The sequence below is a fragment of the Ammospiza caudacuta genome, chromosome 9 (genome assembly GCF_027887145.1).
Source record: "Ammospiza caudacuta isolate bAmmCau1 chromosome 9, bAmmCau1.pri, whole genome shotgun sequence".
NCBI classification, from domain to species: Eukaryota; Metazoa; Chordata; class Aves; order Passeriformes; family Passerellidae; genus Ammospiza; species Ammospiza caudacuta.
This window is the reverse complement of record NC_080601.1, coordinates 27,239,557-27,254,031: the sequence shown is the minus strand read 5'-3', so window position 1 is coordinate 27,254,031 and position 14,475 is coordinate 27,239,557. Positions and strand designations below refer to the sequence as shown.

The window sequence follows — 14,475 nt, the reverse complement described above, 5'->3', positions numbered from 1 at the left end:
CAATGCTGGTTTTCAGTTGCAAAGCAGCAAATATTGCTGACAGAATTGTCCAAGACTTGTTTGATTCATTTTCATACTATTTTGCTACAGGTGAGCAAGGCTCAAGAGGATTACCTGGACCTGCAGGAGAGCCAGGGGCTAAAGGACCTGCAGGTGGGTACCAGAAAGCAGCTGTATTTATATGGGAGGCAATGTCATTCCACCCAGATTGTGTTTCTGTGAGCACAGACAAGGAAACAGTATGGGAGTGGAATATGCTTGTTGTGATCCTAGGTCTTACCTTTGGACAGCTGTGGTTAGTCTGTACACTCAGAAAAAATGTCCTGCAGTTAAGTTTTGAATGAATGCTTCCTGGACCTTCAGTGATGGCAACCAAGGTTTCTTTCAGATACAATGTGATGAAAAGCCACTCTTAGGGCTGGGGCTGTGCTCCACTTTGGAGGAAGGCAGGATAACAGTGGTACTGTTTCAGAAGTCCCTGACAATCTCTTTTTTTGGACAGGACAAGCTGGTCGTGATGGACAGCCAGGTGAAAAAGGTAAGGGCTTCCTTTGAGGTAGAAGTGCAGGCACTTTCTGATTTGGTAGGAGTTGATTTGTAAAAGGGGTGGGAGAAAGATGGCAGCAGATTCATGTTCTGGGATCTTCTGTCTCAGAACTGTAGAGTCAACCTGTAAACGTGGAACTGAGACATATAATGGAGCAGGCTGTAAACTTGTGACAGAGTTACCTCTCTGCAGAACTCTTCTGTCATTGATGTTCCCCTCCCAGACACTGATGCTGGAGATGGCCACTTGGCTGTGAGAATACAATAGGTAGAAATTGCTGCAGGACAGCCAAGCTTGAATGGATTGGTAGGTTGTATGTCAGTGACTTCTGTCTCATTAATGGTGATTATATCCCTAGGTGAACCAGGTCTTATGGGAATGCCAGGTGCCAGAGGCCCTCCAGGACCCACTGGAGATGCTGGAGAGCCAGGTAAAAGCATAAAGAGAACAAAAATGCTTTTTGCTCAGTCAGGAATGCAGATGTATTTGTCAATTTCCAGTCTTAATTTGAATTTAAGTCTGGCAGAGGATCTCTGTATTCTTAAGGTGGTGAGGAAAGGAAAATACATAGAGAATCTAGACCCTTTATGATCCCAAAATTGCCCACAGTGCAAACATCAGCTGCTATGAGCTGATTTACATACCAGTTGCTAGGCCAGTTTCCACCACTTTGAGAATTTTTTTGTGCTATAATTTCACATAAATGGAATCTTTTTCTCCCTGTCTGTCCTTTTCCCATATGAAATTTTTTAGACATCTTAAAAGTTTTTGCCTTTTTCTGACAGGTCTTACAGGACCTCAAGGACCACCAGGTAGGCTTTTTCATATTCCAGTGTATCAATGACACACTTTAATTTGAGTTCAAAAACCCTTGTAATTTTCCCTCTGTGGTACTCAGGATTTCCAAAGTGATATCCCAAGGTTTCCTAATCTCCTTTGGCTTTTGAGACAGGCTTTGTGCAAGATGTGTGATTTTTGAGCAATGCAAAGCTTTTGAGTGTTGAATTTTGCCTTTCCCCAAAACATAACATAACATTTCAGTTCCCCACGCATCACTGAAAAGTCCTTCTAGTCAGCAGCAGAAACAGAAGGGAGAGAATGTGGCAATAGAGGTAGAAACAGAGGATGTGACATCTGTAAGCAGAGGTGGCTGGGGGGGACAGTTCAACAGGGAATCCATCCAGGAGCTTCAGGACAGGTAGCAGTATCTAGAAGATGCTACAGGTAAATCTGTGAAGCAGTGTCATCATCCAGGGAGCAGTGGGACCAGGGAAGCCCAAGGACACAACCAGCTCAGTCTGTTCCTCCACTGGCTTATAAAGTCCTCAGAGACCTGCTTAGAAAGGCTGAAGGCTGGGGTCTTGGGTAGGGAGCTCCTTCTGTAAACTCACCAGTGAAACAGCTGGGGTACCTGAAAAGCATACAGCAAACAATATTTGCACTAACTATTTTAAATTGTTTGTCTACCTCATATCAGGACTTCCAGGCAACCCCGGCCGACCAGGGGCTAAAGGTGAGTTTTGTTCCTTCCCTAATGCTCATTTTCTCTCTAAAGATTTCATTTTAGCAAGGATTAGCTGCTCCACTGACCAGTCCCTGGATCAACAGTGGCATCTAGTGGCTTTGGGAAGGGAAGGTTTGAGAAGCACGGTAGGCAAAGCTTCTCTGAGCATACACAGAGGGCAGTGGGGACATCTGCTGAGGGACTTGGCACGGCAGCTCTCCTCTGAGCAAACCTCTGAAGCCCGGTTCTGCCCTGAGCATGAGATGCCTGCTGACTGCAGTGGAAGCTGTGTGCCTGCCTCAGATAAATCAAGCTATTGCCTGTGCTGGCAGATGTAGTGCTTGGAAAGCTGATCAGAGGGCTTCTCTGCATTAGCACAGCTCTCTTGCTTCCCCCCTGACCTTCTACTGCTGTGACTTCTCAGACATGAGATAAAGGGCAGAAAGAACAGAAACTACATGCTTAATAGTATAATGTTATTGAGCCTATTATAGCACTTACCCACCCACCCCCCTAAAAAGAAGCTCAACTTTTGTACCTTTGTTTTCCTAGGAGAACCTGGAGCTCCAGGAAAAGTCATAAGTGCAGGTATGTAGTGCTGTGAGGGTCACACTTCTGATTAGGAGGGTTTTCTCTGGGGTTTTGTTGTGCCTCCTCAATTCATCTTGATTGTGTGTCAGACTTGTCCTGGGGCTCCCTGTGCTGGGAGAATGTATGTGCCATAGATGTGGTATTCCTTAAGGATAGATTTTTACACATTCACTGTGTAAATAGAAGTGTAAAGATGTGTGAATATTAGTGTCTGTGTGCTAATCTATGTGTTTGTTTTTCAGAGGGTTCATCAACTGTTACTCTGCCAGGCCCACCAGGGCCCCCAGGCCCACCTGGCCCCACTGGTCCTCCAGGTGTTCCAGGTGAGTACTGATGAGGACAAAGTAGTGATAGGTCAAATCCAGGGACTAGAATCAAGCTCTTTCACTGCTCAGGAAGGCAGGCTTGTGTCTCATCCCTTTCCCAGCACTGTTGCTGAAATTAGGAAGTGCTTGTTTTCCAGCCTCAGCTTTGAGCTCAAGGCAGCAGAATTCCCACTCAAGCATCTGTAAGTCTTTCTCCCACACACACACAGGCTGTGCATGAGCTTGGGCCTCAGACTCCTCTGTCCAGTCACTCACTGCCCTCCAGCATGCTGGTGTCAGGCAGCAGAGTTCCTGAGCCCTGACTCTCATGGCACTTTCTGCCTGGAGCTAGTCCTGGAGCTGGTTTGGCAGAGGCAGTCTCAGTTTGCAGTATGGAATGTGAGAGGAGGGTTAGGCCTTTTGCATTCCATTTCTTTTGTGGTCAGTGGCATTCTGGTTATTTCCCCAGTCGAAGAGGCACCAAGCATTTTAATTGCCACAGGATGGAAATTCAAGTAATATATGGGGCATTGATTAATTCATACCCCATAGCAATTCCATTTGTTTGTGTAGAAAATACATTTTTTCATAGTCTCAGTCTCAGTTCTTATAAAAGTTCTATTGATATTTTCTGCTATTGTAAAATAGCCAGTAAAATCTAATGAAATTTGGGTTTTTCCTTTGAAACTAGGTCCTGTTGGACCAGCTGGTCTCCCTGGACAGCAAGGTACCATTTTCCTTCAGCTTTGATTATGCTTCTTAAGAGAAAGGAATTCATTAGTTTTTCTTAGTTTCTAATTCTCTAAGCCCTTGGCTCATTCCCTCTCCCTTTTGTTCACAGATTTCTTCCTTTCAGTTCATTTTGTTGCACTATTTGGCTTAATTGATCTAGTAAAGAATTTTTATAATTTTTTGTTTTCCCAGGGGAAGAAGAAGAGTGGTAAGAGGGTGATAAGAGCCAGTGTCATGTGGATGCTGCAGATGGCTTTTTTTTCTTATGCTATTTTTCCTGAAGGCTGGTATTTCTAAGGCACTCCTCAAGTGCTGTTGCCTTTCTGTGATAGGGGATATAGTCCAGCTGGATACCTCCTGCCATTTTGAAAGGCAGGAGAGCAAACTAGAGCCAAATTGGGATTAATGTCACTGTGAAAGCACTGCCAGTTGGGCAGACATCTCTTAGAAAGGGCCTGAAGAGAGCTGACCCCTAAGAACCTTTCTTAGCTGGTTTTCTCTGATCCTGTTAGAGCAAACTGGGCATAATTTCCACACTTGAATGCAATGTCCCTCAGATCTGGGGACTGAGTTCATGCTCCCAGTTCTCTTAAGAACAGTCTGAACCTCTTGTCAGAGTAGGTACAAAATGTCACCCTCTCTCAGTTACATAACTCCCTTTCTCTGTTTCTTTTTTTTTTTTTTCCTGGAAAAAGGTCCACGGGGTGAGAAAGGATCCCCAGGTGAAGCTGTGATAGAAACCATCAGAACAGAAGTCTCATCATTAGCATCTCAAAGTAAGTGGCCCTGCCTTTCCACTCCTTTGCCTGGAGGTGTGTCAGAGCTTCAAGGCCTGCTCACATCCACCAGGAGATGCCCCTAACTCTTTCTTCTCAATGTGACATGGGGCAAGTATGTGTGTGTGGTGGTGTGTCTGCAATGCCAGCTACCTCTTCTTTCCTCCTCATCTGTACATCCTAAAGTCCTTTCAAAAGGAGGCAAAGGACATCAGGCCCATATCACAGAGAGGGAAGCTGAGGAATGGTGGCTGATGAGCTGCCACTAACAGGGGAGATACAGAGCTGAGAGCTTCCAGCCACTGAGTTCACACAGGGCAGTTCCCTGGGCAATATGAGCATGGAGCCATCTGTAAGATGAGAACCAGTTTGAAAAGGCATGTTAATCTAAGCAACAGAAGTAATCTCTCTTCAAATTAAATGATGAATTCACATGAGAGCAAATAAATTTTAAGGTTAAAAAAATGTAACATTTTGTAAAAATTTTAAAATTTTAAGATGAAAATAAGTGGAGCTGAGCAGAATGGTTTAGTGACATCCCAAGAAAAGCACTTGCTCTGTGCAGCACTGTTTTGCATTACACAGAGATGTGTAATGCGCTTAGAGTTGCTATTCCTAGGATCTGGGACCTCTGCAAGTTTGCAGCAAGGTAGATGAGGGCATAAAATTATAAATGATCCTTGCCTGATCACCAGCTGAATGGGGCCATGTAGATTCAGACCATGCTTCAGTACTGTCCAGCTCCCCATTCAGGTGTCCTGGATCACAGCATCATTGAACTTTGAGTTTGTGCCTCAGCTTGGAGGTGAGGGTACATCACACAGTACAATCAAGATAACACAGTGCAGCTGCTTGATAAATAATTTCTGTGTTGTGTTCTCCTCCCAGAATTTCTCTACTCTTATAAAGAATCTCTCCTCTCCTTGAAGTTCTTTCCCTCCTTCTTTAGCCTTTGGTCCTTTGCTCTTTCTCTCAAGAACCATTACTTTCCTCCCTGTTTCCAGTATCCTACTCAGAGCTGTATTTTGCTTCATGTCTTACCAAACACATCTCTCTTCTCCCTCCTCTGCTTCATCCTGGTCTTACGTAGGTCACTCAGGTCCCATCTTAGTCCACCTTTGATTGTAAGAGCTTCTAGCAGCAATATATTGACAGTTTCCATAGCAGCACTTGCTCCATAGCAACAATTTTCCCTTGTTTGTGTTTTTCTTTTGCACAGTGCTGGGAGAGCTACAAGGGCGAGCAGGACCACCAGGTCCCCCTGGACCACCAGGTGAGTAATGTACAGAGCTCAGCCCCTAAGCATGGAATGCTGACACAGCATGGCATGTTTCTGAGCCATGCAATTTGCTGAGTAAATGTTTCTAATACCCCTGTTTCATTTGTCATCAGGTGAATCTGTGCAGGGACCCCCTGGACCTCATGGTCCCCCAGGTAAGAGTTTGTTCCTCTGAAACCCAGCTGGAAAGTGGGAGGTTTTTCCAAGGCCTAGGGCTGGAAGCAGAATGCCACATAGTGGATTTCTACCAACACAGTTTCACTGCAGCAAGATGCTGCCCAACAAAGAACATTTGCTTTTGCAGCGGGTTCTAGCCAGAGTACTAATTAGTAAAAGTATTTTGGGAAGACACTCAAAGTTTTCAACTTGCCAAGGCTGATCCCTCCTGAAGCTTTTCTGTTTCCCTTTTTTCTAGGATTGCCAGGACCTCCAGGCCGACCAGGATCATCCATGTCCACCTCAGGTAGGTCCTTGCCACTCATTCTGTCATCTGGTCCTGGAAATGTCCTGTTGGGGTTCCAGAGAGCACATAAAAGGCTAGGACCTAGTGGAGCCGGGGAAACCTTGTTTCATGTTCTGTTGGAAGTCATGAAGAAATCTTTGTTTGAATTGCAGAAGCATTCTTCACAGGCCCACCAGGTCCACCAGGACCACCAGGCCCGAAGGGAGACCCAGGTGGGTATATCGTGCTGCCTTACTAGAGGGGTCTTAGCACCTTAGACTGAAAAGAAGAAAGGGCTTGGGAGCAGAAATTCCTGCCTTTCTCTGTCTGTAAGAAAGCTAGCACAGTTGTCACTAAGTAGGACTCCTGTCTGCTGTAAAACAAGTCAATCTTTGTCAAAGACATTTATTAGTCTCCAGTGCTGGTGCCAAGGCAATTGCTGTATTCAGATCCCAACTTTGCAAGCCCATTATACTCAAGAACATTCAGAACTTCAGATTTGCCATTGAAGGGGACAGCCATTTTGCAAATGCACTGTGGACTAACTCAGTGCAATGGGGTGGCCTGTGAAGTGTAGCTCAGCTGGCAGGAAAATGTGCTCCCTTTACCCATTTCTCCCCTACAAATTGAAGGCTAAGATGATATGCTGCAGTGTGGGCTGGGATGCTGCTGATGAGAATAAAGCAAATCCTGACACTGTTCCTGTGCTTCCCTGTTGACAGGTGAACGAGGCCCGCGGGGATTCACAGGTAAGGAGATGTCAGTGGGTTTCAGGGTAGCTGGCCTGGGTGTAGGAGTGCTCCTTCATTTCTGTGTCTCATGCAGGAGAACCGGGTGATCCTGGCCTTTCAGCATTCTCCTCCCACGGTTAGTCTGTGCCCCCTTTTCTCCTTTGAATTCATTGTCCCTGGGCTGAAATCAGGCCAAAATCCTGCTCTATTCTTTCTAACTTAATTTTACCGGAGCCAGGATTTTGTCTACATACTTTATTCCTGTCAATCTGACTCTCTTTCTGCAACTGGCAGGTGAAAGAGTCACCATACAGGGACCCCCAGGCCCACCTGGCCCACCTGGACCAAAAGGTGAAGTTAAAAATCATCTTTCTTTTATTGGGGGTGGCCTCACACATCCAAACGTGGTTGAGACTAAAAGATGGAACAGCCCAGTCTTTTGGGAACTAGAGCTGTGCTCACCCCTGCCTTTTAAGGGAAAGCAGGACCAGAGCAATAGAATTGCTGTGAGCACAAGGCACTTGACCAGGCCACAGAAGGCTCAGGCAAGCTGCCGTGGTCTCTTCCTTATGCTCTTTCCCAGCAAGCTGGCATTTCAAGACAGTTATTGCAAGGGCTGGATAGTTACTTCTCTAACAACATGAAGCTCAGCTGTTTCACATGACCAAGTGTGCAAGATGCAGTCACACCCATTACAAGTGTCTGTCTCCCTCACTCTTTTCCAGGTGATGCAGGTGTCCCAGGTGCACCTGGCATCCCAGGAGCATCTCGAGGTAAGAGGCCAGACCATCATTGCTCTGACATTAAGAAGGAATGTTGATATCTGGTGGAGGCTTTGAAAAAGCTCCTTTGACTTTTACCAGTGTGGGTGCCAACCTAATGCTGATGGGATTTCTGTTCAAAACCCTTCTTGCACAACTTGTCTTAAATCATAAAATTTAAGAATTCACAGGGGGTTTTTTCCAACTTACTGGGAATCCTTTAAGCCAGAGTTTGCCTCTGTGTGGATAGGTCCTTGAACTGGTGCTGCCCAGGCTGACTGGAATTGGGAGCAGCAGGGCAGTGATATTAGACTAATGAGCTTGAGCTCTATGATCTCCATCTGTATTCTGCACAGCACTGCACTCTAGTGCTCAAACCCACCAGGTCTGCCTGTACAAAGCCAGGAATGTCTCTGGACTCAGCCCTGCTGAATTATAAGATGCTGAATTAATTGAAGACATTATACTGCCAAATAGCCCATGCTCAGACTGTGTTTAAATATGCAGGGGGAGCCCCTCCATATTCAATTTCCAAAGGTCTTTCCAGGCCTGTGGGAAGGGCTTAATGCAAGTACACTTCACTATCACTTGGTCTAATGCAACTGTGCCAAAAACACTTCTCCTTACAATGCTTTCTGTAGGTGGATCTAGACAAATTCCGGGACCCCCAGGACCTCCTGGGCCACCTGGTCCTCCTGGCCCAAGTGGAGGTTCATCTCAAGAGATTCAGCAGTATGTGACTGACTACCTGAAGAGTGAGTATAATGAGATTTTTGCTGTGGGTCAGCAGTTTCCTGCCTATCTCTCTTGCTCCCTAGGACCTTGTTCTCTTCTATTAGAAACCCTCTTCTATTAGAAACAACAGCCCTGCTGCTCTGGGCTTATTTCTGTTGAGTACTGTGAAGTGCTGTTGTCCATTGTGGCCTCTGTAGAACTGTCCTTCTGCTGTCCTGTTCCTTGTCAAAGGAAGCAGGTCTGGTAATTGTGCATACGGTCAGTCTTCCCTCTGTCATGTGGGCATATCTTGGGCTTTTTACATAGGTAACAACGTCAGACATTATTTCACTGGTGCCCAAGGTCCACCAGGCCCTCCAGGCCCGCCTGGACTCATCACCACTGCAGATGGGATGACCTTGGACTATGCAGAGCTGGCTACCCGTGTCATGAGCTATATGACAAGTAAGCACCATGTTGATAAACTCTGTACTGAGTCATGCCCTCAGCTGAGCTTGTGCAGCACCTAGGAGGTGAGAACTAGATGGTTAGATTAACTAGCAGTTGCTGCTGCTTGGAAAGTCTTATATTAAACGTTTGCTGTTAGACTCTTTGACACCCCAAAGACCCCAAACAGAGATGGCTTGTTTAGTATATGTGGTCTCAAGTATTTGGGGGTTGTCTTGGGTGCTCCTAAATTAGATGAAATCCCCAGAGCTTTTGGAAGTAGCCTGGAATCTGAACCAGAAATGAACAGAGCACACAGCTGTCTGTGATGACCAGGATGTGTGAGAGAGCAACTGTTTCATAGCTGGGGGCATGAGAAGGCCATTCTACCAGTTAATCAATTCATTTGTCCTTTGTTCCTTCCTGACCCCCCTCACCTTCTGTCTCATGCTGGCTCATGTAAAACCTTTGCATTCCCACAGGCTCTTCAGGTCGCTATGAGTCACTTTCTAGCTCAGTATCCACTACATCCATTTTGTACCAAGAACTTCTGGACCTGCTGCAAAGTAAGTGACCCTCAAGGGAAACATGGAATTGAGGGTAAAGCATCCTGGAGATCTCTCTTTCCCTTCCAGTCTCCAGTCTGCAACTGGAGTTACCTGCAGCTGCTTCAGGCTGTTGTACTTTCCAGCTCCCCCACTCTGTGTTTCTCCCATAGCCTTGCTATGTTGTTGTTCTTAAGGTGAAGGAGATCCCCAACTCTGTATTCTTTTCTATACACACTGTTACTGTGGGCGGACAGGTAAATCTCCAGGTTGTCATTTGGCTGTCCCTGAAGGTAATAATTTTGCTGGCCAGCACTGTGCTCCAAATGGCTCCAAAGTGTCACAAAGCTCAGCATGGTCTTTCCCAGCTGAACTGCTTTTCATTCCCTTTACCCAAGAAGTTGTCCAGGGTGTCCTGAAAAAAAACAGACCACAGAGAGGTCCCTTAAGCCATCCAAATTCACATCCTCCTTATACCCTTATTATAGGAGGTTCCCAGCCTTGTCACAAATGTTTCTGGCACTATATACAGGACAATTCACTGCAAAAAGAGGGAGGAAAGGAGCTTTGCATCCATAGGTTTTGGTGGTTTCCTTGTTGGAGAAGGCTCAGCTCACAGGCTGGGATCTCCTCACACCTGGTTCTGTGCAGCAGCTGGACAGCCTTAAAAACTGGGATTTTTTCGTTTCTAGGAGAAGAAATCCGTCAGTATCTCATTGGACTTCGGGGCCCACCAGGACCTCCTGGGCCAGGGGGAGATGGAATGTCTCTGTCACTGGATTATGATGAGCTGACCAGGAGGTTTATCAACTACTTGTCAAGTAATGGTTTTATTAGTGTGTGTTTCTCTCTGTTCCTTTGGGAGCCCAGCACAAAGCTCATGCTGTCAAGTCAGTAGAAATTATTCCAGTGCTAATTGTGTGAATCCCTGTGTACAGAGACCTCTTCACAGGGACTGTAAGAGTCTTGGAAGAGAACAAAGATACCCTGTAGCTAAGATACCACTGACAGACTAGTAATGAATCCTTTCTTTGTTAAAAATTGAGCTTAGGAACAAAATTTCATCTTAGCCATCTTAGAAGTCCCACCAACACCTTTAAGTGCCTTTCTAACCTTTATCTCTGTGGTCAGGATATATTTCTCTGTGAAAGAGTTGGTCTGTCCAGGGGTGTCCCCATCATGTAATGGGTTCATGAGGTGCAGAGCTTTTGTCAGGAGCAGAAGCCCCTGCCTGTCTGTCTGTGGGTGTCCTTGGGATTGTCAGGTCAAAGTCACAAGTCCAGAACAAGGTTTGAGCTCTGGCTCCTGGCACAGCTGCTGATGGGGACTCTGCACTCTGCAGGAGCCCCTCCTGCATTGCCTGTGAACAAGCCCTGCAGCCTGTCTGCTCACACTGTAACAGCCTGTTCTGATAATGTGGATCTGTTGGATTTTGCAGGTTCTGGGATGAGCATTGGACTGCCTGGACCACCTGGGCCTCCAGGGTCACCTGGGATATCTTACAGTGACCTGACAGCGTACCTGCGAAGTAAGCCAGCTTCTTCACTCTCCTGCCATTGGGCTCTGTGTGACCCCAGGACCTTTTTTACAGCCTTAGTCTCAGAATTTCCCTTTTGGCCTGTCATCACAAATAACCCTCTGATGGTCCTTTGTCCTTAGCAGCACTGCAGGCCTCTGCTGGCACCTGCACACCCCACAGGGGGCTGCAGCTGGATCACCATGCTCCTGTGAGAAGCAACAGCAGTGGGGGTGTCTTGGCATGAAGGAGCCCTTTGTTGTGTCCAAACTCTGCAACATAAAGGCATCATTTCTTATGCCTCTTTAAAAGTATATTTTAAAAAGAGGGACTTTACTCTCTTTGGAGTCACCTGAATGTCCAGTGTGACATCTACATGCAGGAAGTGAGGTACACCAAGAAAACTACACCAGGAATTACTAGAGAGAAAAAAACCCTTCCACTTGGCTGTATCTGGTGTAACTTGTATTGTCAAAGAACATTCATTAGGGTTGGGGTTGTTTGGGTGACTTCTTTTCTTCTCTTGTGTCTTACAGACTCTGAATTCAGTGGTGTTGTTGGGCCCCCTGGTCCTGCAGGCCCCCCAGGACCTCCAGGGATCCCTGGATCACCAGGCACCTCTCTGGAGGACATCTCTGCTTACCTTCAAAGTAAAGCACTTATGTTTCTCACAGCTGGCAGGGTGATTCTGTTTTTAGATGCAGGGGGGACTTGAGGCTGAGATTTAGCTTAGATTTAGCAGGGATGTGACTGCCCCTGGAAACAAAGTCACTGTATTAAGAAAAGAATTTGTCAGTGTTGTCTGTAAAGGGATGGAAATTTGGGTTGGAGCCTTTAAACTTTCAAGATCATGACAGATATGTGAAATTTCCTTATCCTCTCACTGATGAAAAATAATTCTTTCTCTGTCTCAAGATGTTGGATACTCTTCCCTGTCTGGAGTCCGGGGCCCACCAGGCCCTCCTGGCCCTCCAGGACCACCAGGTTTCTCTGGAACTGGCCTCCTGTCCTATGCTGACATCACCAACAGCGATGAGTTCAGGAGTGAGCTGATCCAGTACCTGAAGAGTAAGGGAACACCATCCATCCTTCCTGCACACATCCCAAGGCATGCTTCACCTGGTGTAGATGACTGGCTCTGCCACAGCTGAGACATTCCTGTAGGAGCCTTCCCCCTACAGCCAGGTCTACAGGAATGTGCTGCACCCTGTAGGCTTCTCTCCTCTCAGTCCAACTGCCAGCCAAAGCCTGTGTTGTGAGACAAGGACAAGCACTGGGTAGTTGCAGTTGGCCTGTGCTGAACATGGGTCCCTAGGAAGGTCACCAAGAGTTTTACCATGGGAAAAGCATTTTCTTTGGCAAACATCTGCCCACAGAGCCATGGATAATGGAAGGGTTGGAAGGCAGCACTGAGCTAGCTGTGAAGCACCAATGGTCTGAGCTCATGCTGGCAAGCTGTCCAGGGCAGGCTTTCAAAAACACCTCAGTTTTGGTAAACTGGTCACAGAATGGCTCTTCTGGCAGAGGTGCTGAAATTGGTCTGAGGAGTGCAACCTTCTGCAAAATCATTGGGTATGTTCCTAAGATTGAGCACACAAAATTGTGGGAGAGATAGGAAAGAGGTAGTCTTGCCATCTATGAAGTTCAAGGTTGATATGTGCCTGCTGCGTGAGAAATGGCACTGGATGAGGGTTACTGATGGTTGGTGAGACAGAACTTCACACTCCAGTCTTCATTCAGGTGGTATCTCTGTCAAGCCCAGTGTCCCCCCTTGTATTTTGTAGGTGAAGAAGTTCGAAGCTACATCTCAGGACCCCCTGGGCCCCCAGGACCACCAGGACCCAAAGGAGACAGTGGCTTTGTGTCTGGGTCTATGTCTTCATCATACAATGGGTTACGAGCTTCTGAGCACTTGCACGGAGGATTCCTTGGTGCTGAGGGCTCCCACGGGGGCTCAGTGGGCACAGGCAGCTCTTATGGCAGCTCCATGAGCAGCAGATCCTCTTACCATGCCTCAGTGGGCAGCGATGGCGCCTACGATGCCTCCATGGGTACTGCTGGGTCTTTTGATGGGCTGCTGGAAGAGGAGGAATCTCACAGATCATCAGCAGGGTCGAGATCCTACAGCAACTCCTTCACAGGTTCCCTGGATTACAACGAGCTGGCACTCCGTGTGTCAGAGAGCCTGCAGAGTGAGTGCAGTGCCTGCTCATCCTGACCCTCCCCATCCCAGCCTGCACTTCCACACCCCCTGGGCCTGGTCACGCTGTTCCCTTCCCTCTCCTCCCTGCTGTCTATACCTCTCCCTCACACCTTCTGCCTCAGCATGCAGCCACAGTTCTCCTAGAGCTCCTTTCAATGGCATCTTTAATTCCACAGGCCGAGGTATTCTCCAGGACCTGATGTCTTACACAGCTCAGGGGCCTGCAGGTCCCCCAGGCCCTCCTGGTCCCCCTGGCATCAGCAAGGTCTTTGCAGCCTATGGCAATGTCACCGCAGACCTCATGGACTTCTTCAGAAGTGAGTGACGTTTTGGTTTGGCATTTCTGGCTCATGCATATTAGATCTCCCCAGCCTCTCACAGACCTACTGATCTTCTCACCTTTGCACAGTGCAAAAGTCTAAGTGCAGACTTGAAGGTGGATGGTCTTTCCATCTCCTTCCTTGCTTGCTGGGGAGGTGCAGTCTTATCATTAAGAAGGACATCAGTTTTTCCCACTCTTGGTAGGAAACTCATCCCAAACCCTGAAGGCCTCTGTGCTTACAAGCTCTGTGGCCCATTTTAACATGGCTGGGCTGGCACAAGTACAGAAACATGAGCCAGCTGCTCACTCTGCTCTCAGATTCCCCACCCTGAGCATGGGCCAGCTCCAGCCCTAGTGACAGCCAGGACACCCAGAGAGAGTGACACAGCAGTGCTGGTAAAATGACACCACAGCCTGTCCTTGGGACTTTGTTGGGACCAAAACCCTGTTTAGAAACCTCGCTGTCAGTCTAATACTATCTAACCAAGAGGAATGTCCTTCTAGTGTGACTCACAGCTTCTCTGGGTGGGCAGTGGTTTCTCCCATTCATTCACTCTCTCCTTCATTTCCCTCTCCAGCACATGGTGCCATCCAGGGGCCACCTGGTGAAAAGGGAGAGAGAGGTTATCGTGGACCCAAAGGTAAGGCTTGCCATCCTTTCCCTCTTCAGCCTTGTCAGGACCAGGAAGCAGCACTGTGACCACAGAGGTCACAGCACTGCTCAAGGTCACACCCTCTCACAGTGAGGGTGGCACCTTCAGGATCTCAGCCAAAACATTGTCCTGATTTGGTGTCCCTTTCCCTGGCCTGTCCCTCTCTGTGGGTCACTTGTGCTGAAGGGCAAACTTGGTCTTCTCATTCCTTCAGGTGACCCTGGGCCAATGGGCCCACCAGGAAGACAAGGGCACAGGGGACCAAAAGGAGAGAAGGGAGAGAAAGGTAGGAACACCTGCCATTCCCAGGAGAGCAGGGCTGACTGTCACAAATGGCACCAGCCCATCCCTGGGAATTGCTGGAAAACACAGCCTCAGTTTTTTGGTTTGGATCTTTTGTCTTTTTA

General features: G+C 47.4%; 1 protein-coding gene across 1 annotated transcript in view; it reads left to right on the top strand.

The window, feature by feature from the left end:
* The window catches only part of COL17A1 (collagen type XVII alpha 1 chain), a 57,282-nt gene that overhangs the window by 41,192 nt on the left and 1,615 nt on the right, over window positions 1–14,475 (top strand). The window contains 29 exon segments of the mRNA XM_058810341.1: window positions 91–153; window positions 503–538; window positions 906–977; window positions 1,333–1,359; window positions 2,025–2,060; window positions 2,604–2,639; window positions 2,885–2,965; window positions 3,639–3,674; window positions 4,375–4,455; window positions 5,675–5,728; window positions 5,848–5,889; window positions 6,150–6,197; window positions 6,350–6,409; window positions 6,899–6,925; window positions 7,002–7,043; window positions 7,202–7,258; window positions 7,633–7,680; window positions 8,310–8,423; window positions 8,710–8,847; window positions 9,312–9,395; window positions 10,067–10,195; window positions 10,813–10,902; window positions 11,427–11,540; window positions 11,806–11,958; window positions 12,675–13,082; window positions 13,270–13,410; window positions 13,994–14,056; window positions 14,283–14,323; window positions 14,325–14,354. Coding sequence (XP_058666324.1) covers window positions 91–153; window positions 503–538; window positions 906–977; window positions 1,333–1,359; window positions 2,025–2,060; window positions 2,604–2,639; window positions 2,885–2,965; window positions 3,639–3,674; window positions 4,375–4,455; window positions 5,675–5,728; window positions 5,848–5,889; window positions 6,150–6,197; window positions 6,350–6,409; window positions 6,899–6,925; window positions 7,002–7,043; window positions 7,202–7,258; window positions 7,633–7,680; window positions 8,310–8,423; window positions 8,710–8,847; window positions 9,312–9,395; window positions 10,067–10,195; window positions 10,813–10,902; window positions 11,427–11,540; window positions 11,806–11,958; window positions 12,675–13,082; window positions 13,270–13,410; window positions 13,994–14,056; window positions 14,283–14,323; window positions 14,325–14,354 — 2,351 coding nt within the window.